At 37.8% G+C, this 22,543-nt stretch overlaps 3 protein-coding genes across 3 annotated transcripts; 1 reads left to right on the top strand and 2 right to left on the bottom strand.

Annotated features, from left to right (window-relative positions):
- Positions 1-291: 291 nt before the first annotated feature.
- nfatc2ip (nuclear factor of activated T cells 2 interacting protein) lies at positions 292-6,044 on the bottom strand. Its single transcript, XM_008294944.1, has 9 exons — positions 6,012-6,044; positions 4,162-4,254; positions 4,009-4,069; positions 3,806-3,938; positions 3,653-3,730; positions 2,675-2,963; positions 1,451-1,595; positions 753-865; positions 292-667 (listed from the first exon to the last, which is right to left on the bottom strand). Exons 1-9 carry the CDS (start codon positions 6,021-6,023, stop codon positions 506-508), a joined length of 1,086 nt encoding a protein of 361 aa, XP_008293166.1. The 5' UTR covers positions 6,024-6,044; the 3' UTR covers positions 292-505.
- A 997-nt stretch (positions 6,045-7,041) lies between these two features.
- Positions 7,042-12,899, bottom strand: sgf29 (SAGA complex associated factor 29). Its single transcript, XM_008294943.1, has 10 exons — positions 12,839-12,899; positions 11,772-11,845; positions 11,557-11,632; positions 11,263-11,335; positions 10,830-10,894; positions 10,606-10,735; positions 9,386-9,532; positions 9,236-9,271; positions 8,224-8,386; positions 7,042-7,528 (listed from the first exon to the last, which is right to left on the bottom strand). The coding sequence occupies exons 2-10, from the start codon at positions 11,835-11,837 to the stop codon at positions 7,412-7,414; spliced, it is 873 nt and encodes a 290-aa protein (XP_008293165.1). The 5' UTR covers positions 11,838-11,845; positions 12,839-12,899; the 3' UTR covers positions 7,042-7,411.
- Positions 12,900-18,652: 5,753 nt separating this feature from the next.
- Positions 18,653-20,321, top strand: nupr1b (nuclear protein 1b). Its single transcript, XM_008294942.1, has 3 exons — positions 18,653-18,864; positions 18,974-19,109; positions 20,059-20,321. The coding sequence occupies exons 1-2, from the start codon at positions 18,768-18,770 to the stop codon at positions 19,099-19,101; spliced, it is 225 nt and encodes a 74-aa protein (XP_008293164.1). The 5' UTR covers positions 18,653-18,767; the 3' UTR covers positions 19,102-19,109; positions 20,059-20,321.
- The last annotated feature ends 2,222 nt before the right edge of the window (positions 20,322-22,543 follow it).

Raw genomic sequence — 22,543 nt, 5'->3', positions numbered from 1 at the left:
AGCTAACTATAGAGCTAGTTGTACAAGATGCTAACTGCAATGCTAAAGCAATAATAGAGCTAACTATTGAGCTAGCCATAGAAGATGCTAACTGCAATGCTAAAGCAATAAAGAGCTAACTATAGAGCTAGTTGTACAAGATGCTAACTGCAATGCTAAAGCAATAAAGAGCTAACTATTGAGCTAGTCATAGAAGATGCGAACTGTACAGCTAAAGCCAGAAAGCTGTACCAAGTGAAAGCTAACAAACTGTTAGTTTGTAATCTAGCCAAAAAATTCTTTCACTATTCATATTCTTAATAAATTCTACTCATTTATTATCATGTAAATTTTTTCTTAATTACATTTTGAAAAATGTCTAAAAATAGAATTCCATATTCATCAAAACAACACCTGCAGGTTTGTATTTTCAACATTTACAAAATAAAGTGACTTTTTTTTAATAAAGAAACTGAAATACTAAACCAGTGGCTCTAAAATCAAAGGTCAGAAATGGCGGTGAGTGTCAGGTCCACACTTCGATGATGTCTCCATCCTCCATGTCGAGCTGAGCCGGCGTCTGGCTGTTCGTCACTTTGCAGCCGTCGAAGTGGAAGCGGACCGTTTTCTGAGCGGCGGATGACATCGTGGACAGATACTGGGAGAAGACGGAGCCCAGCGGAGAATCCTGAAATAAACAAACATGAACAGTTTGTGTCCTGCTGCTGCAAACAAAGTTGATACAGGAGAGAAGAAGAAGAGAAGCTACTAACTCTGTCCAGAGAAAACTCCTGAGAGGAAGCTCTGTCTTTGCTCTGCAGTCTCACGGTGATGATGCTGCTGCTGCATGCTTGGCTTTTATCCTCCGCTGCCATGACGACACACTCTGCACACAAAAACAGGAAAAAATATTTTTAGTTTTCTAATGACTCAGATATGGCCTGAATTTGCTCGTTTAACAAATAAAATTAAGTTTAATCTTGCAAGTGAAATGGCTCTTCAGCCTGCTTATTATATATATCTATTGTAAAGATAAATAATTAGCATCACTGCAGAACTTGCAGCAGTAAAATACAAAGTAAAGTAATGAGACTCCCAGATCAAGCCTTATGCAGACTTGTGTTGCTCTGCTGCCCCCTGCTGGTGTAAAACATGCACAAAATCTGAGTTCTGTCTTTTAATTATAATCTGAGGTGTCGTTAGCTGATTGTTAAAACATTTTGTGCTCTTTTGAAGAGTTTTTTTTTCCATTTTAAATTCAGATGCTGCAAATTACCTTTGGCAACAAATGCTATGGTGTGTGATATGCATCTTTATTTTTACCATTTTTTTGCAGCGTACAATTAAACACAAGTGTTAAATGACACATGGATTCATGTTGTGAACAAAAAAGTGTGCCGCACATCTCCATTCAGTCCTCTGGTACTCATCCTCTAATGACTGCACTTCAAATGCTGGTCATGTGACTCACCTATGATGTCAGCGATGCTGATGCCGAGCTCGCCAACCGTGGAGTCGGTCGGGAGCTCGACTTCCTCCCTCAGCAGCAGGAGGCGAGGAGGTGGGACTCTCAGGATGAGGGACAGCCGGGCCACAATGTCGCTTAGAGGCGTCGACTGAAAACATAAAATAAAACAAACCAGGTGTTAAAAATGAAGCCAATTCCATCACATGAACCTCCAGCGAGACAAAGAAAGTAAAGAAACTTAGTTCATGCAGGACGGCTCTAGATGGTAAAAACGTTCTTCTCTGTAACTTTAAGGGAACATTTTTGTAGTATGTTTACTATTACCGTGGTACTATCTACTCCACTATTTGAACAACAATATTTCAGGAACTATTAACAACAAAAACCTGAAATTTTCACTGTTATTTTTCATGACATTGATTCAGAATCTGAAATACTGGACAATGACATCAAATAATCTGTGATTATGGATGAGTTGAAAAATGAAAAACAATTGAAGCCGTCACCAAAAATCAGAAGTGAAGTCGTGATATTTTCTGAATAAAAATACTTCATGTTTGTTTACATAAATAAACATAATAAGAATACTTTTAATATGACATACAGGGTCACAAAATGAAAAAAATTTTTTGGTTGAACTTTCATAACCAGTTGAGCAGGTTTGACAAGTTGCAGCACAAAAACTAAAACATCGGTCGATAGTCTGATCCAAGTACGACAGAGTTCTGGAGTTTCAAAGTAGTTCTCTAAATATAACTAAAAAAACAAATGATTTTTTCTGACCACACTTTGTCGGCTGGAGACACAGACTGAACTGTTACCTGTTGTACTTAAAAGACTTATAAACTTATTGAAGAGATGCCCCAAAGTAAACACTTAGTTCCCATGAATATAAATGTTCTCACACTTCAACTTCCTGCACAGAGTCCAGCTGTGACTTTGGTCTTTAAATTTATTGCCAATAAAACACAAAGCAGAGACTCGATTTTGATCCTTTCAAACAGTTTGAAAAAACTGCAGAAAGTGTGCTGACTGGCAAAAACAATAAAAAATCTTGAGAAGTATTTGATATCTCAATCAAAAATCTGACAAATATCTTTACAAACACTCAGATTTCATGCTATAAAAATTTCCGGCAAATCAGAGACGAACTTTGTAAACTCTGTTTTTAAAGTATCTACATGAATAAAGTTGAGAGGGTTGTTTTCAGGTGTGGTCAGGTCGTACCGACAGAACTGGGATCTTGTGGACTTCGGTTCTGCAGCGGATCTTCAGGGGAATCTCCCGGACCGTCTGGCTGTACGGTGAACTCTGTGACCCCGTCTCAGGGCTCATGATGATGATGTCATCGTCATCGTTAGGGTTCATGATGATGACGTCGTCGTCGACGGGGGCAATGATGTCTCGTTGCTCTTCGGGCGGCGAAGACGGTCGACTTCGACGGCGTCTAGATGTTCTGTTCTGAGGCTCCGGAGAGAGAAGAGAGCTGACGGCCCGAAGCCTTCGGTCGATTTCACTGACGGAGAAAAAACACAACCAGGTCGAAATAATTATTTAATGACACTTATTGTCATTATTTTGTATTTTGCATTGTCCTGGGAGAACAGCATTGAATTCATAGTAAGTTGCTTAAAATAACGAGGAGTGAAACAGCTGGCGTCAAGGAAATGTCTCAGATTTGATTCTAAACACAATAAAAACGTGAGGAAACAGATGCTGAAAACATGTGAGGAGACTGAAATCTGTAGAGCTGAACTGTGCCGTTCGATTATTGTTTTTGTGTTCAGGATTTACTTTGTGGATCAGAAATATTGACACTGGTGCCAGAATTAACAGGATCCTTCATCTTAACACTAAAAAAGCGAGACAACTTCATCACCGGTGGTTCTACATCTACCACAGTCTACACCCTTGTGAGCCAGAACCTGCAGAACAGCTCAGTGTTCTCATTTTCTTCAGAAGCTGACAGACTCCAGCAGAGCTTCAGAGCACAGAATGCTGCTTCATAGTTTATTGACGTTGCTCCGAATTTTACAACTTGGAGATTTTTATTCTACTTTTCTGTGGATATTTTTCTGCTTTACACAGACTTTAAGGTGTGAATGTGACTAAAAACAACATTTTTCTTCAGAGGAGGGTGTTTCACAGACTCTGCTGTTTCAGACGTGATGAGGAAACTGTTGATGTGAGCTGTAACCAACTCACTTGATCTTCTGTTTGACTTTCCTCGACTGTTTCTGGACCGGAGTCTCTGGAGGAGGAGACGGGCAGCGAACAGCTTCTCTGAAACAACACAACGACACAGATGTTTAAAGCTTCATGTTCAGTCTCCGTCTGAAGCCGATGAATCCGACTCACGGTTGTTTCTTTGCTGCTTTGTTCCGTTCAAGTTCTGCTTCGTCCTCGGAGTCGCTGAGTATGACGTTGGGCTTCGGCGGCAGCGTTCCTCGAGACGAAAGCTCCGACCACAAACCGTCGTCGGCGTCGTTGTCTGGTCAGAAACAGAGACGATTAAGTCGACAGGCGAGGAAGCAGCTGCTGCCTGGATTAAAGCTGCTCACCTGAGTTTGGCTTCACGGCGAACACAGCTGCTGTCGGCTTCAGCTGCAAACTGCTGCTCACCTGAAAACACACACCTGCATCTTCACACACAGAAACAAAGCGTATCACCAGGAAATGTCACAGACCGAACAGAACCACCGCCGGCTTGTCACCTTGTTGGAGTAAACCGGTACGGACACGATGGCCGACGGGTCGAGGATTCGTCGACGTTTGGGCTTGGCAGGCTGAACTTCGCTGTCAGATACCTGAGCAGAGACAGAAGCTGAACTGAAACCCTGCAGCCATTTAACACCTGATTGATAAACTCACTGCTGCAGGTGAACAAACTGACAAACATGAAGTCATAAAGAAGCATCTGCAGCCACACAGACAGACACTAAAGCTGTTAAACAACACACACATACATATGTCGTAAACAATAAATGTATTAAAGTAATAATAAAAGAGTAACAAATACAAGTAAATTATATGAAAACTAAGCCAAAAATATTCAGAATGACAAATGTAAAATGTATTTTAAAAAGAAAAAAGGAATTAATAAGCTAATCTTAGTTTGTTTTATGTAGAAATAAGCAAAACATGGGCAATAAATTATTTATAGAAATGCCAGATTTGAATAAATATACAGTATATATGACCAACAGGATTCCTCCAGCAGGAAATGACAGGAAGGACCCTGTGTTAATGACAAATATGAGCTATTTCCTTTTTTAAATTATTTTTTTTTTAACCTTTAGAAACTTATTTCTCAAATAAATCTTCATAATTAATTTTGCATTAAGACAAATTATTTGCAGTTCAAATATAAATAATGCAGCGATGAAGATTAAGATAGAATTTTAAAATCTAAAAGAAAACTCTTGTGCCAGATCTCACTCAGAATGAAATACTGAGCAGAATGAATACAGCCATACATTACTGAAATACAATTACAATAAGCAATAGTAAGTAAGAAGTAATACTGGCAATGACACTAAGTAATATGTAATATTACAATAATTTATTAGAGAATCTGAATTTAATTGTACTTAAATGATTGAAGAGAATTTTTACAATGTTACTAAAATCTTTTCCATTAACAAAGTCTCTCTAACATCTCATTTAATAATCTGTGCAAAAAAAAAGTGAATTTATATTTGACCAGAAGGACTTTCTGTCAAATATAAATTCACTGTAAATCAAAAACTGGCCTTTGGAGCTTAAATAAGTTTATAATGTAAAGACAGAAACCAAATGACTCAAAGAAAGAACTTAAAGAACTAAAGTGAATTTTTGACTTCATTTCTCCACTCAGCTGATCCAAAATGCAGATTTCTTGGTCATTTATGTAGATATTTTACTGTCATAAAGGTCACCTCCAACATCTCTAAAACTATCTAACATCACATTTATTAACCCTTTCGAAAGAAAAAAACCAAAAAAAAGTAAACAGAAATTCGACCAGTCGTCTTTCGGGTGAAGTAAAACATTAGTAGATCAAAACTTTGCCTGTGGATGGATCATAAATAAAAAAAAAACGCATAAATCACACATAACTTCCAATTAAATGCAATAAAACAACAACCAGCGGAGTCTGAACCGATCTGACAGAAGCTTCATATGAAAATGAAGAACATCCACGTGATCGCTTGATGTAAATTCACCATTTTCCACATCCGGCTGCTGTTTTAATCTATGCTCATTTAAATTAATCAGCTAACAGGTTCTGTACAGGGTCCAGATTCAAAATGAGGTTAAATCGCTGCTTTAACTATCAGCAGAAACTTAAAAACTAAATCAGAACAGCAGCTGGAAATGACCGGAGCTAACCTGATGCTAACTGATGCCGTTATTTACTATTGGAGCTAATTTATCTCGTTTCTGATGCTTAACGTTCATATTGTTCGCTTTTATCCCGCAGTAACTTTACCCAGAACAACATAACACCTCTTATTGATCACATAATTTAAAGATTAAGTGTTCTTTTAGCCGTTAAAAGTCGCAGCAGTTCTGACAAACTCACCCTGTCCGCCATGTTTGTTTTGAGTTTTTTCTTAGCGCCTTGTGACGCCTTCACTGACTGTCAGATATTTTCATTCCGGAGCGAATTTCTCCATTCGTTAGGCTGGTGCTGCCTTCAGGGACCACAAGAACTACACACAGACAAAAAAACAAGCAAATCACAGTCATAATTACCTACATTTATCTAACAACTCGACTGAGATTTTACCCAAAATGTCCGGTGAGTTGTTTGTGAAGATTCCACACTTCATCACAAAAACAGGTGTATTTTTAGGACTTGATTATTTTGTCTTAAAATGTTTTCCTTTCTTGTGAGAAGCACAATTCTATTACTTCGTCATACAATCCTGTTTTGCATAATGATAGTTAAACTGTAAAATATAATGCAGTGTTACAGATTAAACTACTAAAAATACTAGTTTTACTAGTGTATTTAATTTAATTTATTTTAATAAATTGAATAATAATTTTATATTTAAAGCTGGCATCAATTTGTGGTGCTCCTCATGTATTAGTAACAATAATCCAGCATTATATTATACAGTATACAACACACACAGGAGGAATTCTTTATAATATGGGCTTTAACTACCATAATGCATGTAGAAAATGCAGATTTTTTTTTATGGTAATAGTATTTTTATGCATATTGCAGTACTTTACCTTAAGGATATGGACACTTATTCAGCCACTTCATTCAGTAGCATGATGTAAAGTAAATGTAAACAGTTAGTTGTTTAACTCATGTCCAAAAAAAAACCAAAAACAAAACAAAACAAAATACAACAATAAATTGTTTACATTTAAAAAAAAAAAATCTTTTCAGTACTTTCAATTTTTGGTGTTCCCTGCCCTCCTGTGCTGCTCTATTTCATGTTAAATGTGTATTTTATATATATATATATATCTGACATTAGCAGCTTCAAAAAGATTATTTTGAAAGCAGTCTCATTTTCTGCTGGACAATCAGTATATACTGTATGTGAGTTATACGTAGTGCACCAACACAAAACGAAAGGAGACGAACACAGTTCTGTACATAGAGTTTTTTTTTAATATACAACACAGAAATTGTTGATGCATGAAATATAAAAATATACAGTCTCAAAATAACTGCATTTGTTCCCATTGCAGCAGCTGGAAGTCGCTGCAGTTCTTTCGCTGACCAACAGATGACGCTCCAAGAAAATGTGAACGAGTTTCCCTGTTAAAATACAAACTGAATGTCCGTCCAGCTCAGCTTGGTTTCTTTCTGCAGGAATCTCAAGTATGATCAGAGTCAGATGGAATCAGATTCAGCAGGTTTCAGATCATTTTTACATTTAAAATGCAAACAGCTGCTATCGAAGACAATATTTCTCACACGCAGGCTTCGTTCTCTGCTGTGTTTTAAGATCCAGCTCACTTCTTCTTGTTCTCTTTGCAGGCGACGACGTATCGCTGCGCCACGTTCAGAGGAGGAGAATAACCGTCGGCGTACGAAGTGTCCTCGAACAGCACCGAGTAATCGTCCTGCGGCTGCAAACAAACACACGTTAAACAGTTAATACAGGATCAGCTGAGGCCTGTTTGGGGTATTATTAGTCCAAAACAGCTTCACAGTGGAAGAAAACTGGCATTTAGTAGATTACAGTTTGGACATTTGGTAGATTTTGATCCAGTTTTGCTGCTGCAGAAACAACAGACTGCAGATCTGCAAAAAAAAAAACCCCTCAGATTTGTATCTTTGCTGTGAAGCTGCGCGAAAAGACAATAAGCTCGTTGAGTTGATTTTGCTTTGGAACATTTGGGGGAAAAAAGCATTATTTCCTGGACTTCGTGCAGCAACAGCAGTGCAACAAATTCACTGCTTTTATTTTGAAATATCAAACTGCTAAGTTGTCCAGCATCAGACTGGTGTAACTGGAGGCACAAAGTAAAGATGTTTTAGGTTCTTCAAATCAATACGTCTTAATCATTTCTATATATTATTGGGTATTTTGTTGACATTTTCTGTGATGTGTTTGACTTTATTATGCTGTGTTTTGTGTCTTAATTCAACAAATAAAGCTGTAACGAATCCGCTTTTTAAAACACTGGGGCGACAGTTTCAGACAACACTGATGTGAAGCGTTCAGTCCTTTACAGAAGCTGTGAATCAGCATTTGATCTTGTTGATCAACTCTGTGATTCAGAGTCTAAAAATACAAGCTGAACTGGTGCTGAGGTCTCACCCGGTGTGGTGGAGTGTGGATCAGGGCCCGGTAGAAGCAGGTGGTCTGAGGGTAAAGAGCCAGAACCAGCTGGTCCTTACTGAACAGGGCCTCGGGGTCCGTCTCTGGGTTGGCCTTCCACTGAGGCAGGGGGATGATCCTCCTTCTGCTCAGAGTGTGCCGCCTGATCGCACAAAGAAACAACAACACTTTTAGACACACATGAAGCACACTTAGGAGAAAACAGCCTGCGGACGAATCTCATGTAAAGAAACAAACCAGAAGTAAACGAATCGATGAACAGAACCTGATAAATCTGACAAGAGACACTTCACTGTCCCTCACAGTTACCACAAACAGCAGCATCCTTAAGCTGGATTTATACTTCTGCATTTAATCGGCTTCACACAGACACTTCAGGCATGTAGTTGTTGTTAAACTACTTTCTCGTCCACTTGGAGGAAATAAATAAATGAACAGTAGATCAGTGTGGCTGCTCTTCAAGCGTAGTTGAATCATGTTCAGTAGAATTTGGCTCTTTTGACAACAAAGACACCTATGACCCCTTTTGAAGGAGTTACAAGCTTCAGCAGCTGAGATGAGAGACACTGTTCATACAACTGTTGTCTGTTCTTCACCAGTCAAAGCTTTATGGGAGAGTGACAAAGAGAAAGACACTGTCGACAAAAGCTCATTTTAAATCTGGACTAGAGTTCACCAGAAGACATGTGGGAGACTCTGAAGTCAACTGGAAGAAGGTTCTTTGGTCTGATGAGACCAAAATTGAGCTTTTTGATCAGTCTAGATGCTATGTTTGTTGGACACCAAACACACCATCCTTACTATAAAGCATGGAGGTGGCAGCATCATGATCTGGGGATGCTTCTTTTCAGCAATTCTTGGAAGGCGTGTAAAGGTAGAGGGTAAAATGAATGCAGCAAAGTATAGAGAACTCCTGGAGAACAACCTGATGCAGTCTGTAAGAAAACTGTGAGTCAGGAGAAGATTTGAGGGTAAAAAAACATGAACTCACTCTTTGCCCTCTTCATCAATGTCGTCCACTTCATACCTGCAGGGAGATGAGGGGAGAAGTCAGATTTGTCTGCGTGCTGAATGTCAAACTGTGGATCTGGATGCGTCACAGTCGACGTGCTGCTGAGTCTGAACTGCATGATGCTCTTACTTGTTGGTGGAGTGGTTGTAGCTGACCACCTCGGCCAGGATCCACTGCTCGTCTCCGTCCACCGCCTTCACCCTCGCTGCCACCTTGTCGCCCTGTTTGGCCACGTAGTCACTGCTGGCCGGCGTCGCCCCGCACAGAGGAGGAGGGCTGCAGGGGGACAGAGAGAAAACTCTACGTTAGTGTCTGAAGGTGACAGAAAAACACCGTCCATCTGTCAGAGAATGACCTGCCGCCCCAGCTGAAGAGAATCCAGTCACATGAATCAAACAGTTAAGCTGCAGCTTTTCATTGATTAAACTGGTGATTTTTAAATTACAAATGAATTAACTGAAAAAGTGATGTCTGAAATATCTTAATTCAATTACTTCCTCTCTACAAAAAGCTGTAAAATTGTCAAAATCACGACAAAAAGATGAGAAATTATAGCCATGACATGAAAAATCTCCACAAAAAGATTCAGAATAGCCACAAAGAAACACAAAGTCCCCACAAAAAGATGTGAAATTACTACAAATAGATGCAAAATCCCCACAAAAAATGCAAAATCACCAAAAAAAAGAGACACACAATCACCATATAAAGACGCAATCATTACAAAAAGATGAAACATTACCACAAACAGATGTGAAACTACTGCAAAAAGACTAAACGTCACCACGAAATAAGGAAAATCTCAATAAAAGTCTTTCTCTCTGTTGCCTGGACGGAGACGAGCAGTGGATCCAAACTCACCAACGAGTGACCCAATAATCCCCACATAAAGACACAAAACTACCGAAACATTAAGTCACAGCAAAGAGTCAAAATCACTGTAAAACAAATAAACAGACAAAACCACCGGGTGATACTGACAGTCAGTGACAGCAATATTCAACCTTAATTTATTACGAGTTTGAGAAAAATACCGACATAAATCCTGTATTTTTGGATTCACAGACTCAGTTCTGATTTTATCATCTAAAAGTACCAACAACATTTGGTCAGTTTTATGCTTTAAAGATGCTTTAACTGGTTCTAAGGCAGGACTTATAGAGTTTGGATCAAGGAGCTTTTGAAAGACAATTCATGTAAAAAAAAAAAAAAGAAGCTGCTGCTGTTATTTCACTGTCTCAGATACAGATTTAATCACCATCGAGCAAAAATAAAAACCATCTCTAATGGTTGGCTGGTGTCTCTAATAAAGTTCTAATTGATGTTTGAGCAGTGAGAGCAGCAGCTACCTCTCTCCAGGCTTCCCGATCCACAGAGGCAGCGTCATGGCCGACTGCTGCAGTAGCGTCATCAGGACGCCTCGTCTCATTGTCTTCCTGGGAGGGTCGCTGTCGCTGTAAACTCCTGCCATCTTAGCAGCTGCAAAAACACCAAATGGCAAGAAAATACAGTTCATGAGCCAAAAAGGTAGTGACAGAACTTAAAGAATGAAGCAATGTTGACACGAACTTACCAATCCGACGCTCCTCCAGCAAAGACTTGATTTCTGCGATTTTATCGAGAGCGTGACGCAGAATACTGAGAAGAGAAATAAGTAAAGAAGATGAAAGGATTTTACATCTGTTATCATGTGGAACATTTCAGATTCATGTACAATATTTTAGTTCACATTCTTGTACAATGTGCAATATTTCTTCTTCACCAAATGTTTCAAGTTTTATTTGCCACAAAACGTGAAAAACTACTTCTTATATGAAAATCTGAGGTCATTTTCTTACTTTATTATTTAGGTTGTTTGGAGAACTACCCAGGTTTTTTCAACATTTGTAAAATGAAACATCAAGCTTTAGACCGGACATAATGTCTCTGAGCTACTGAGTGTGGGTGGGCGGGGCAGCATCAGTCCGGTGGCAGCATTCAAAGAAAGTTAATCTGTGTCCACCTACCTACACTCTGCTTCAGCATCTGCTTTAGCTGTGGTGTACAGGCCTCTCAGTTTGGTTCGGTAGTACGGAGATGCTGGAGGAAACATGAAAAACAAGAAAGAGTTAAACTGTGTACAAATGTAAGAATGCAACAGTGTGTGTATTCAAAATTTTCTGCCTTTACGTGATTTTAATGGATGAAACTTGGCATTTCCAAAACAATTAGGAACAAAATCAACCACAAAAAGAGACAAAACTGTTAAAATAGACCTAAAACATAAATGTTATACATATATTACAAACGTTCTGACTGACTTTTGTTTTCCGTCTGCATTCTCTCATGTGTTTTCTGGATGTTGAGTAGATTGTGTTCACTGCGTGACCTCTCCTCCTAAAAAAAGACACATGGAGATTATGTAGATTCCATTGAGTAAACTAAAAGCAGCTCAAGATTAAAGTGCACAAACAAACATTTGATCTATCACAAAGCCACTGGAGGACTTCTGGTTATCGATGAGTTATACCTTTACCTGGGTCTGTTTGATAAGCTGGTGAAGCTCCGTGAGCAGCTCAGCAATCTTAGTATCTGCTGACATGTCTGCACCTTTTTGATTCAACAACACAGATCAACAAAACATTAGTACTTCAATATCAGCAATTACATGTCTATCAAATCGTTGTTTTTGTGCCTAATCTAATTAAACATGTCAAATATTGTACAAGGTCAAAATAAAGGGGAAAAGTGAACCTCAAATTATGAGATAAATCACATTTTGACTAATTAAGAAAGAATCATGAGCAAATATTACGAGTTAAAGTGCAAAAAAATGGAATTACTTATCAGATCTATGGAATAAACAAATGATAAAAAGAGAATTACAAGATAAAAATTCAACACTATACTCAAATAAGTCAAAACTATGTAAAAATGTCAGCTGCGGTAGCTTTTTCTGACATTTCACTGAGGAAAAAGCAAAGATTTTGCCATTCATCATTAGAATCTTAAATCCATACAAAACCCCATTTTAAAACCTGCCACTTTAAGGCTTATGGCGCCGTTTATCATGAGTGGAAACAGCTCGTAGGAGCAAAAACAAATCTAAAAAACTTTACCATTCTGATCAAAATGCGAACTGGATTAAAGCCGAATAATCAAGTGGATTCAAGCAGTTTAGGTTCATATTTTAAACAGTTTTTATGTTATTTGAAAAACAGAGGATCTTTTAATTGATAGTTTTCTGACTGGAGTTCGGTTAATAATCTCTGAGGGGGAACCGGCTCGATAATCATTGATAGAGCGACAACTATGATACTCCTGCACTAAGCATTGAAAAATGCATAAACCTGATTTAATAAATCTGGCAAAAATGCTTATTATACCTTTAAAAGGGTAAATACAAGTAACGCGAACTGTTGAGTCGCTCGTCGACTGAGTTAGCAACTGGTTTGTATCGCTAATGTTAGCCGAGTTGCACCGCTGAATATTTACATTTATACTCATTTAACAGAAACATCAGCTACAAATATTCATCTAAATTAATCAGTAATGATCATATGTGTCTCGTTTTCTCCATTAGCTGCCCGTAAATCCACTCACCGCGGTCCTTTATTCCTTTTTTGCTGCTGCTTTGCTAACTACAGATTAGCCTCTTCTTCTTCTTCTGTATTAATGTGACGCTGGTGCAGCAGCGTCACTGCGCTCAGCGGCCCCAGCAGGACGGAGGCGGTACTGCACAACAAAAACATGAAAACACATTTTTCACGTTGAACTAATGAGACGAACTGTTTCATTAAGTGGTCTCAGACATGTGAAACTAAACTAAAACATACTATACATGATGCACTCACGTCTAATTGTGTTGTTGTCTGTGAAGATTATTCTCAGTCATCCAGGTCGTGGTCCTTCATGTAGATTAACCGTAGCAACCGGACTTGCTTGAGTTCCTTGAAGACGTTCCACTTCTCATCCAAGAGGCTTCATCAGTTCTGACTGACTAGTTGGGAGTTCCAGATACTTATATCCTAAAGGAGCCATGAACACCTGAGTTTCGGTTTCAACTGGGGGTTGCTGCTCCTCCCTCTCACGACTCCCCCTGACACAATGGGGTTCTTTAGGGTCTTTTGTGGCTCGGTGTGAATGGGTTTCATCTTCCTGGGAAGAGTTCTTATGTTTGGATTGTGAACAGGTGAGAGGTGATGCCTCAGACCTCCACCTCTGTTGAGGGATGGTCTTTCCAGTTTGACATAGATGGCTTCTTTCACTCCTCTCTCAAACCATCTGTCCTCCCAGGACAACATCTGTACATTATTATCTTCAAATGAGTTTTCTTTGTCCGTAAGATGCAGGTGGACTGCTGAGTCCTGTCCTGAGGAGCTGCTCTTCTGTGCTGAGCCATGCGCTTGTGGAGCGGTTGTTTTGTCTCTCCGATGTACAGGTCTGGGCATTCCTCGCTGCACTGGACTGCGTACACCATGTTGCCTTGTTTATGTCTTGGTGTCTTGTCTTTAGGGTGAACCAGCTTCTGTCTCAGGGTGTTGGTGAGCTTGCAGTGCACTGGAATGTTGTGTTCGTTAAAAATCCTCCTGAGCTTTCCAGGAACTCCTGCAACACAGGGGATGACTATGTTGTTTTGTTTCTTGGTCGTTTCTTCTCTGTCTCCTCTGGGTTTTGTAGAGAATTTAATGAAAGACCAGCTTGGTTAGCCACAGGTTTTAAGTGCTATTTTGATGTTTAATTTACGAGTTAAATACTTGTGATTTTAAAATCATGAAAAAATGTCAATTGTGCAGGCAATTACTGACACTTCATAGAGTGATATGAAGATAGTGAGTGAAAATGTCTTAAAATGCAGGATTATTAAAAATCTAATTGAATTAATCTCCTGATTGTATAATAAGTAATTAAAGTTTAAATGAATCAGCGAACTAAATGATTTACTTTCTGTTTAAAACCAGGTCAGATACATGAAAGTGTCTCAGCAGATTCCAGATGTCTGTGACCTGGTTTGTAGCTCCTCTGGGTGTGTCGCTTTGTGTCTTTTGTAGTTGATTTTTGTCTCTTTGTGGTTATTTTGTGGTGATGTGTGTCTTTTTTGCAGTCGTTTTGTGTCTCTTAGTGAAAGTTTGTGTCCTTCAGTGGTAATTTTGTGGTGATTTGTGCCTTTTTGTGGTCATTTTGTGTCTCTTTTTGCTTGTTGCAGTTTCGTTTGATGTTGGTCGGTACCTCTTTGTGGTTGTTTTTCATCTGTAAACTCATTTTGTGTCTGTTACTACGTGGGTTTTGTTTTTTTTTATATCTTTTTTGTGTCCTTTATTGCCTATTTACAACCCGCTGAGACAAATGAGTGGTAATAAAAACAGGTCATTCAGACGGATGTTTGATGTGTGTGACCTGGTTTGTGTACTCAGTGTGTGTGTGTGTGTGTTACATGGCTGAGACGTGTGTTTGTGCGCACGCCAAGGACACACTGTATCTGCTCACATATCTGCCAATATTGACTGTAGAGCAGCAGAAGAAGGAGGTGAAGCCGCAACAACGGACCAGTTTCCTTAAAGCAGCAGCGTGCGGTCATGACACAGTGTTCAGGTCAGAGCAGTGTTTGTGTGTCTGGCACGTAGAAGGTTCCTCTGCAGGAGGAGGAGCTGCTGCCGTTTACAGAAACATCCAGAACAGCTGCTGCATCCGACGCTTCAGTGCGTTCTGGAGGATGTGGAAGCACACAGTTGTTCCTTTTCTCATCAGTTTGTGGGGTAAAAAAAACCCGCTGCATCAGACAAAAACAAATAGGAAACGCTGCAGTTCACTGATTCTTCTTTCATGTTTACATCAAATAAATGTTGTAAATACTGAGTGGATCTACATCAGCGGTTCTGTGTGTGACAAGGGGAGGGTTTTATTCCCTAAATAAACACGATGAACCTGTGAGACGATGATTCAGCTGGAATTTTACAGCCCAAATAAATAGAATTACTTTGTGTTTTTGTTTCTGTTTTGTGTCTGTTTGTTGTTGTTTTGTGTTTTTTGTGATTGTTTTGTTTTTATGTTTAGCTGTTTTGGCCATTTTGTGGTTATTTTGTGCCTGTTTTTATCTGTTTTGTGACATTTTGTACTATTTTTACATCTTTTGCAGTTGTTTTGTGTCTGTTTGTCGTTGTTTGATTCTATTTATAGATGTTTTGTCTCTTTTTGTGATTGTTTTGTATTTATATTTGTCTCTTTTGTGTATTTTTGTGGTTGTTTTGGGCCTGTTATAAAATGTTTTAGGATATTTTGAGGTTATCTTGGATCGTTTGCAATTTTTTTTTATCTATTTATAGTTGTTTTGCATCTTTTTTATGTTTTTTTTTTGTCTATTTGCAATTGTTCTGTATTTTTTTATAGTGTTTTGTGTCTCTTTGTAGTTGTTTATTGTGTCTTTGTGGTTGATTTGAGTCTGTTTTTGACTATTTTGTGTGTTTTATGGTTGTTTGGCATCTGATTTTAGTGGTTCTGTGTTTTTTTGTGGATGTTTTTGATTGTTTTGTGTCTTCTTGTGCTTGTTGTGTGTCTATTTTTAGCCGTTGTGTCTTTTTGTAATTGTTTCATTCATATAAAATTTGAAAATACTACACACCTCTGATGTTGTAAAAAGCCTGTCAGTGCCCAGCAAATGAGATCATGAGGACTTTTAGGAGGTGAATTCTTCCACTGTGTAAAATGTGTCAGTGACACTGTTCAGATAATCTGTGTGAGGTTTTACTGTCTGATAAGTTCAGTCCAAAGATTGTTTCTCAAGGAAACAAAATGAGACGTTCCACAGATTAGATAACTGAGATTAGATACAAACACCTACATACCTGCACACCTACAAACCTGAACACCAGGTAAAGTTAAAAAAACACACTTTAGTTTACTGAGAGCGAGTGCATTTCTGTCTTTATTGTGCTGACTTTGGAACAAAAATCTAATAAAAATGCACAAAATAAAAGTGCATTATGCTGTTTTTTTGGGATTATTGTGTCTAAATTATAAGATTAAAAAGTCAAGAAGTTCCAGTTTTGTATAAAAAAATTCCAAACTATGCGATAAAAAGGAAAATATTTCTACTTGACTGCACAAAACAGTGAAACCAGTAAGTCAGAGTCAAACATGCAGGAAAACATTTTGTATATTTTGCATCAGCAAGTATTTCTAGCACATTATTGGTTTGTTAAATTTACTGATAAAAATCCCATTACGTCCTCATTCTCTAATTGATCAAGTCTAAAGTCAGGCTGCTGCAGAGGTCATCGTATCTCAACGGACCAACCTGGTAAATAAAGGTGAAATGAAAAAAAGTAAATAAATTACTTGTAAAAAGTGAAAATGAACACAAAATGATTACACCAAAGGGGACATTTTGACTTATTAAGAGTTAGAAAAAACATCTAAATTGTAGGAAAAAGGTCAAAATGATCAAATAAACACAAGATGTTATGAGAAAACACGTTCAAAACAACAAATCAAAAGAATGAGAAAAAAAAATTGCCTCGAGATAATGAAACTATTTACTAAAAATCACATTTTGACTTATTGAGTCAGTATCATGATATAAAAGTCAATATAATGGGATAAAATGTCCAAATATTATGAGGAATAAGTCAGAATTATGAGCTAACGTCCATACTGTAACAGGTACAATGTCAAAAATAGGAAGAAACAAAAAATGTTGAAGTTAAAAGCAAAACAAATCAAAGTTTAAAAAAAAGACAGAAAAAGGAATCAAACTCTAAGATGAAAGTTGGCACTTTAATGTATTAGGTCAAAATTATGGGATAAAAAGTCAATATTTCGAGTTAAAATGATAAAATTATGAAACAAAATGTGAAAATATATTTTTGTAAATGTCAACAGGACAAAATCCGAAGACAAAAACTCTCTAATGTGCAGGAATACAGTTCACATTCAGTGCATTTCAGCACACTTACATCTATATGAAGGATTATTATAAAACAGCACAGACTGAATATCGCTGAATCAGAAAAGCTGTCAGTGTTGTGTTTGGTTTTGGCTGCAGGCTTTCAGGTGACAGAACAGAATCAGGTCGAGGCCGTGCGAAGCTGCAGCTGCTGATAAAAACCGTGAAAACAGAGTCAGTGCAACCTGCCGCTCAGACGAAGGTCAAACTTCACAAAACACGTGAACACGAATGTAGGACAAAGTCAGTCTGAGCTGAAACACACTGAACTGAATGTTATCGAGTCAGAATTATGAAGAATTAACGGTTTAACTGGTCAAAATTATGAGATGAGATTTTAAAAAGTGAATTATTTACATATTCAGTAAAAGAATGTGACATAAAAAGTCTAAATTATGAGTTAAGAAGCAAAGTTTAGGTTAAAAATGTGACAAACATTCCATCGTATGACATCAAAATCTAAATTATTAAGTTAAAAATATGAGAAAAATGTCAAAATTGCAGTTTAATGGATCAAAAGTCTGAGATGAGGTTTCAAAATTATTTTTCAATGTATAAATTAAACAAAACACATTAAAGTCTGAACTGAAACAAGAAAAAACAATTGAAAAAAAATATTTAGAAAATGTCAAAATTCTGAGATGAGTTAAAAAATCTGGTACCTATGAAATCAGAAATATAAAAAGTCAAAGTTACGAGTTAAAAAGCAAAATTTAGTTTAAAAAAAGTGACATAAATGTTTAAAGTTATGACACCATATTCTAAATAAAGTCAAAATTATAAGAGAAATGTCCCAGTTATGTTTTAACAGGTTAAAATCATGAGGTGAGTTAAAAAGGAAGATATTTATAAAATCAAAAAGAGGGTAAAAAAATGGAGATAACAGTTTTGTTTTTTAATCAAAATTATAACAACAATCACAGAATGAAAAACAGCAGCAGGAAATAAAAAATTATGAAATAAATTATGAAATATAAGGTCAAATTTATTTATGTATTTATTTTAAAAAAGGGCAAATTTTAAGCTAAAAATATCACAAAAATAGTCGAAAATATAACAAAATATGATCATCATGAGGGGAAAAAACTCTAAGTTGTCAGATTTTAGCAAAAAAAAAAAAAAAAAAAAAAAAAAAAAAAAAAAAAAGAAAATCAAATAAACCCTGAAATAAAAAAACAACCTAAACATGAGACATCATGTTGTTGTTTTTTGTCATTAAAGGTGATATTTTTGTCCTCATCATATCAAAATGCTGATTTCAATGTGAGCATTTGGACTTTTATGACATCTGACCAAATGTTTCCTGTCATAACTTTTCCTCTTTGCTTCTGTATTTCTGATATTTTCTGATTTTGGTCCCAACAAAAGGTTGAGAAGCTGCAGAAACGTGTCTGATGCAACATTAGTGCAGCAAGAAACCAGAAACGTGCAGGAGGAGCCGGAGAGGAGAGGAGGAGCTGCTGACTGGATAAAAACCCCGAGAGGAGACGGAACAACAACACACCAAAACAAAAGCTGCAGGAACAAAAACACTCCTGAGAGAAACACCAGAGACTCACCTGGACACCTGAGTTCTGAGGAGAAACCAACATGAGCCACGTCGACGTGAAGAACCTGAAGCCCACCAGCTTCGAGGACGAATATTACGACGAGTATGAATATTACAACCTGACAGACAAATACACAGGTCAGTCCCTCCGCTCACACCTGGAAAATACCTGCAACTGTAAACTAACGGAGTCCACAGTCTCTTGTTCTGCTCGCTTTTTTATTATTCTGTGGTTCTGGTGTCACAGAGGGCTCGGCCCGGAAAGGCAGAACCAAGAAGGAGGCCAGTGAGAACACCAACAGACCCAACCCCGGAGGACACGAGCGGAAGATTGTGGAAAAACTTCACAACACCGAGAAGAAAGCCAAGGAGTGAACCCTGAGGTACCGCCCAATATTCTGCTAAAGTTGAGCCTTATCTCGATTTAAATATGAGCCGAATTAAACACACACTGTTGTGATGCTAGTAGGTAAAGTTTGATAGTTGATTAATAAACTCAATCGCTAAATAAAACTAGATGAAACGTTAAATTGGCAAAAATGTGAACGGAATCTGGTAAACAGAAGTTTTGACCGTTCGGCCAGTGGGCGGGTCTATGCTGACATTTGACACCTGCCCATTACGTTCAGCGCTCCCTTTAGGAATCTTATAATTTAAGCTCCGCGGCCGCCACAGAACTCCACTGAGCGACTGTGACTCAAAAGCAGATTTTCTACTTAAATATTATTTTTTTGGATAATATACGTAGCCGAATTTAAGAATGTCTTATTATATTTATGGGTGGTCATATTTTTTGTGCTTTGTTAAACAAAACTCAGCATTCACTTTAAATCGGTGAATTTCTTACTGCGGTTTGGAATGTGGCGTCTAGTGCTTTTGAAAATTGAAGAAAAAGTGGTGAAAAACTTAAAGAATGACATTTATGAAAAACTTGTCAATCATGCATTAAAAAAAAATCAGACACACAGAATACAATATGTGCTAAAAAAAAAGAGATAAAAAGTCAAATTTATGCAAAAAGAAAGGGATAAAAAAACAAAATTGTGGAATAAAAACAACTTTTGACCAAAGAATAATTTAGATTAAGTCTAAAAATACTGGAATCAGCCACCACAAAACAACCACAATGACACAAAATGACCACAAATAGACACAAAGCAGCCACAAAGGGACAAAAAACAACCACAAATACACTAAAAACAAACAGAAAGAGGCAAAAAATGCTGCAATTAGCCTGTAAATATAAATTCCTGCTCGACGCAGCTGATTCAGTTTGTCCTGTAAAGTTTTCAGCATGTTTCCTGATCAGCTGTGTTGTGTTTTTGATGTCAGGGCATCTCGGACGGATCATCCGGACACTGACCTCGGCCTCCTTTGGCGACAGATCGAGGAGCGACTTTCAGCTCCGACGGCGAGTTTGAACCCGACGAGGCCCAAACATCCAGCTGCTGCAGCGTCGCCACGGTGACCTGCAGGCCTGATGCCTCACCTGTGTGGAGAGCACCTGTCCGACCAGGACGGTGCACCTGAGACTGGGCTGGAGGCAGCCTCTCTGGTTTTATGTGGATTCTTACTAATAAAATGTTTTTAAATAATTCCAGTCTTGTTTTTTTCCTTCTGCTCTTTTAGGATTCAGATCTTGTAAAATCCAACAAATTCTGAAAAATGTGCATCACAGGTTTCCTCTTTAACCCCCATTGATGCTACGGTTTCAGAATTATCCTGCTGACTGATAAATGAATGAACAGATTCGTAGAAATTAATCCTCATTTAATCTTTGTCCCCTCAAAAATCAGCTGCATCTTGAATGTGAATATTTGTTGCATTTTTTTTTTGTATTTTTGAGAGCTGCTCACACAAAATCACAGCTTCAGGGAATCATGATGGTATTTATGCTACAGCAGTCGATCGGTTATTAAAGGTCAGCTGTACTGATACGATCTTAACAAAGCTCTTCTGTGTTTAGAACGTTATAAATAGGAAAAGAAAAATCTAAATTCTGATTTCAATAAATAAATCAAATTACACTGGGTGTTAGTAATCCAGCCTTAGTAACTCCTGATCTCCTGATTTACAGCATTAAAAAGCATATTTGTGGCACTGGAGGAGATTGAAATGAAAAAATATTCAGCATTTTTGTTGATAAAAAAAGAATAGTTGACCAGCTGATCCTTAATCTACAGTAACTTTAATATACAGTCGAAACCAGAAGTTTACATCCACCCTATAAAAAGACACATAGCCTTTTTTTTTTTCTCACTATCTGACATTAAATGTGACTAAACTTTTCCTGTTTTAGGTCAGTTAGGATTACCAACATTATTTCTATTTGCCAAACGCCAGAATAACGAGAGAGAATTTTTCACTACTTTCTTCAAAGTCAGAAGTTTACATACATTAAGATGCATTCAAACTATTTGGTAAAGCCCAGATGATGGAAGTATGTACACTTCTGGGCCTTATAACTTCATAGCTAAAGGAGATATCCACATAAAAGTTGCACTGACAAATTAAAACTTTTAATAACCTTTGATAATCGATCAGCTTAAATACCATCCCGACTCCCTGAAGCTCTGATTTTGTGAGCAGCTGTAAAAGAAATAGTCACATTTCAGAGAGTGGTGTCGCTGATTTTTAAGGTAAACAAGACAGAACGATTAATCTGTTGTCAAACTTGTTGAGGATTCATTTCTGCCAATCAACTAATTCATTAGCTAATTAATGAATCAGTTGGGATAATAGTGACACTGTATTGTCAGAAGAGGTTACAGAGGGAACCTGTGATTAACAGTTTTTATATTTTCTTAAAATTTGGGCTGAATAATTTAAAATCATACAAACAGTTTGAGCCTGTGATCCCTCTGAGGAAGCTTCGGTTTAACACATCATTTATCTTTTATGTTTACTGCTTTGTGTTCTACTTTAGTTTGTTTGTTTTATATGATTAGTGTTTAAAATGTATGAAGAGTTCATTTGCAAAAACAGATCTTCACAAACCCTCAGAAAACCCACTTTTCCATCGTCTACCTGAGACAATATCAATCACACTTAAGTTATCTCTATTTTTGTCATTTCTACTGAGTCAGATCCACTCAGCTTCAGTTTGGTTGATATTTTCTCAAGCAAACAACAAAAAAACAAGTTTTCTGAAAATCTACAAAAAAAAATTTAGCTGTTTTTGTAAATGATCTCCTCCTATGTATACAAATCATTCTATATTTCTATATTGATGTTGGTAAACCCACTTAAACTGAAACATACTTTTGGTGGTGTGTGTGTGTGTTTTGTGGATCCACCAGCTGGTGGCAGCGACACTCTGAACTGGAGGAGAGCAGAACCAGTTCTTCAGGCAGTTTCACCTCCAACAGTTCGGAGTTCTCAGATAAAGTTTTCTTTCATACATCAGTTTGTGCTGCAGGTAAACAAACAGTGTTTGATTAATGAAGAAACGCTGAACTTCAGCTGAAAGCACTGAAACTCTTCTACAAACTACATGTTTCATTGGTTTGAGGACAAAGTGTCGGAGCTGGTCGGAGGATCATCTTCAACCCGATGTTCAGTCCTGCTGATCAAACAGATCGTGAGCCAGTTATTGACGGGTTCACGTGATGCGTTCAGAGGCGGTTAAACAGGAAGGAGGCGTTCAGGATCCCCTCCAGCTGCAGGATTTGGCTCCAATATAAAAACAGGGATCAGGAATATTAATAGAGACGTTACATAAGAAGCTTCACCATTCAGCAGCTCAGAGAGGAGATACCTCTGCTTTTAGAAACACCCCGGTTGCCTAGCAACTGGTCCTGAGGATTGTCAAACGAGG

The sequence above is a fragment of the Stegastes partitus genome, unplaced genomic scaffold (genome assembly GCF_000690725.1).
Source record: "Stegastes partitus isolate 25-593 unplaced genomic scaffold, Stegastes_partitus-1.0.2 Scaffold1008, whole genome shotgun sequence".
Taxonomy (NCBI): domain Eukaryota; kingdom Metazoa; phylum Chordata; class Actinopteri; family Pomacentridae; genus Stegastes; species Stegastes partitus.
The sequence above is the reverse complement of the archived record's forward strand: the minus strand, read 5'-3'. Positions and strand labels throughout refer to the sequence as shown.

Bases quoted from the DNA above. Each gene is read 5' to 3' on its own strand.
- nfatc2ip (XM_008294944.1), bottom strand. The intron at 3,939-4,008 runs GTGAGCAGCTTT...GTTTCTGACCAG, and splicing joins CGCCGTGAAGCCAAACTCAG to ACAACGACGCCGACGACGGT. The intron at 3,731-3,805 runs GTGAGTCGGATT...GTGTTGTTTCAG, and splicing joins AAAGCAGCAAAGAAACAACC to AGAAGCTGTTCGCTGCCCGT.
- sgf29 (XM_008294943.1), bottom strand. From the start codon at position 11,837: ATGTCAGCAGATACTAAGATTGCTGAGCTGCTCACGGAGCTTCACCAG. The intron at 9,533-10,605 runs GTAGCTGCTGCT...GTCCCCCTGCAG, and splicing joins ATCGGGAAGCCTGGAGAGAG to CCCTCCTCCTCTGTGCGGGG. The intron at 8,387-9,235 runs GTGAGTTCATGT...TTGTGCGATCAG, and splicing joins ATTGATGAAGAGGGCAAAGA to GCGGCACACTCTGAGCAGAA.
- nupr1b (XM_008294942.1), top strand. From the start codon at position 18,768: ATGAGCCACGTCGACGTGAAGAACCTGAAGCCCACCAGCTTCGAGGAC. The intron at 18,865-18,973 runs GTCAGTCCCTCC...CTGGTGTCACAG, and splicing joins CCTGACAGACAAATACACAG to AGGGCTCGGCCCGGAAAGGC.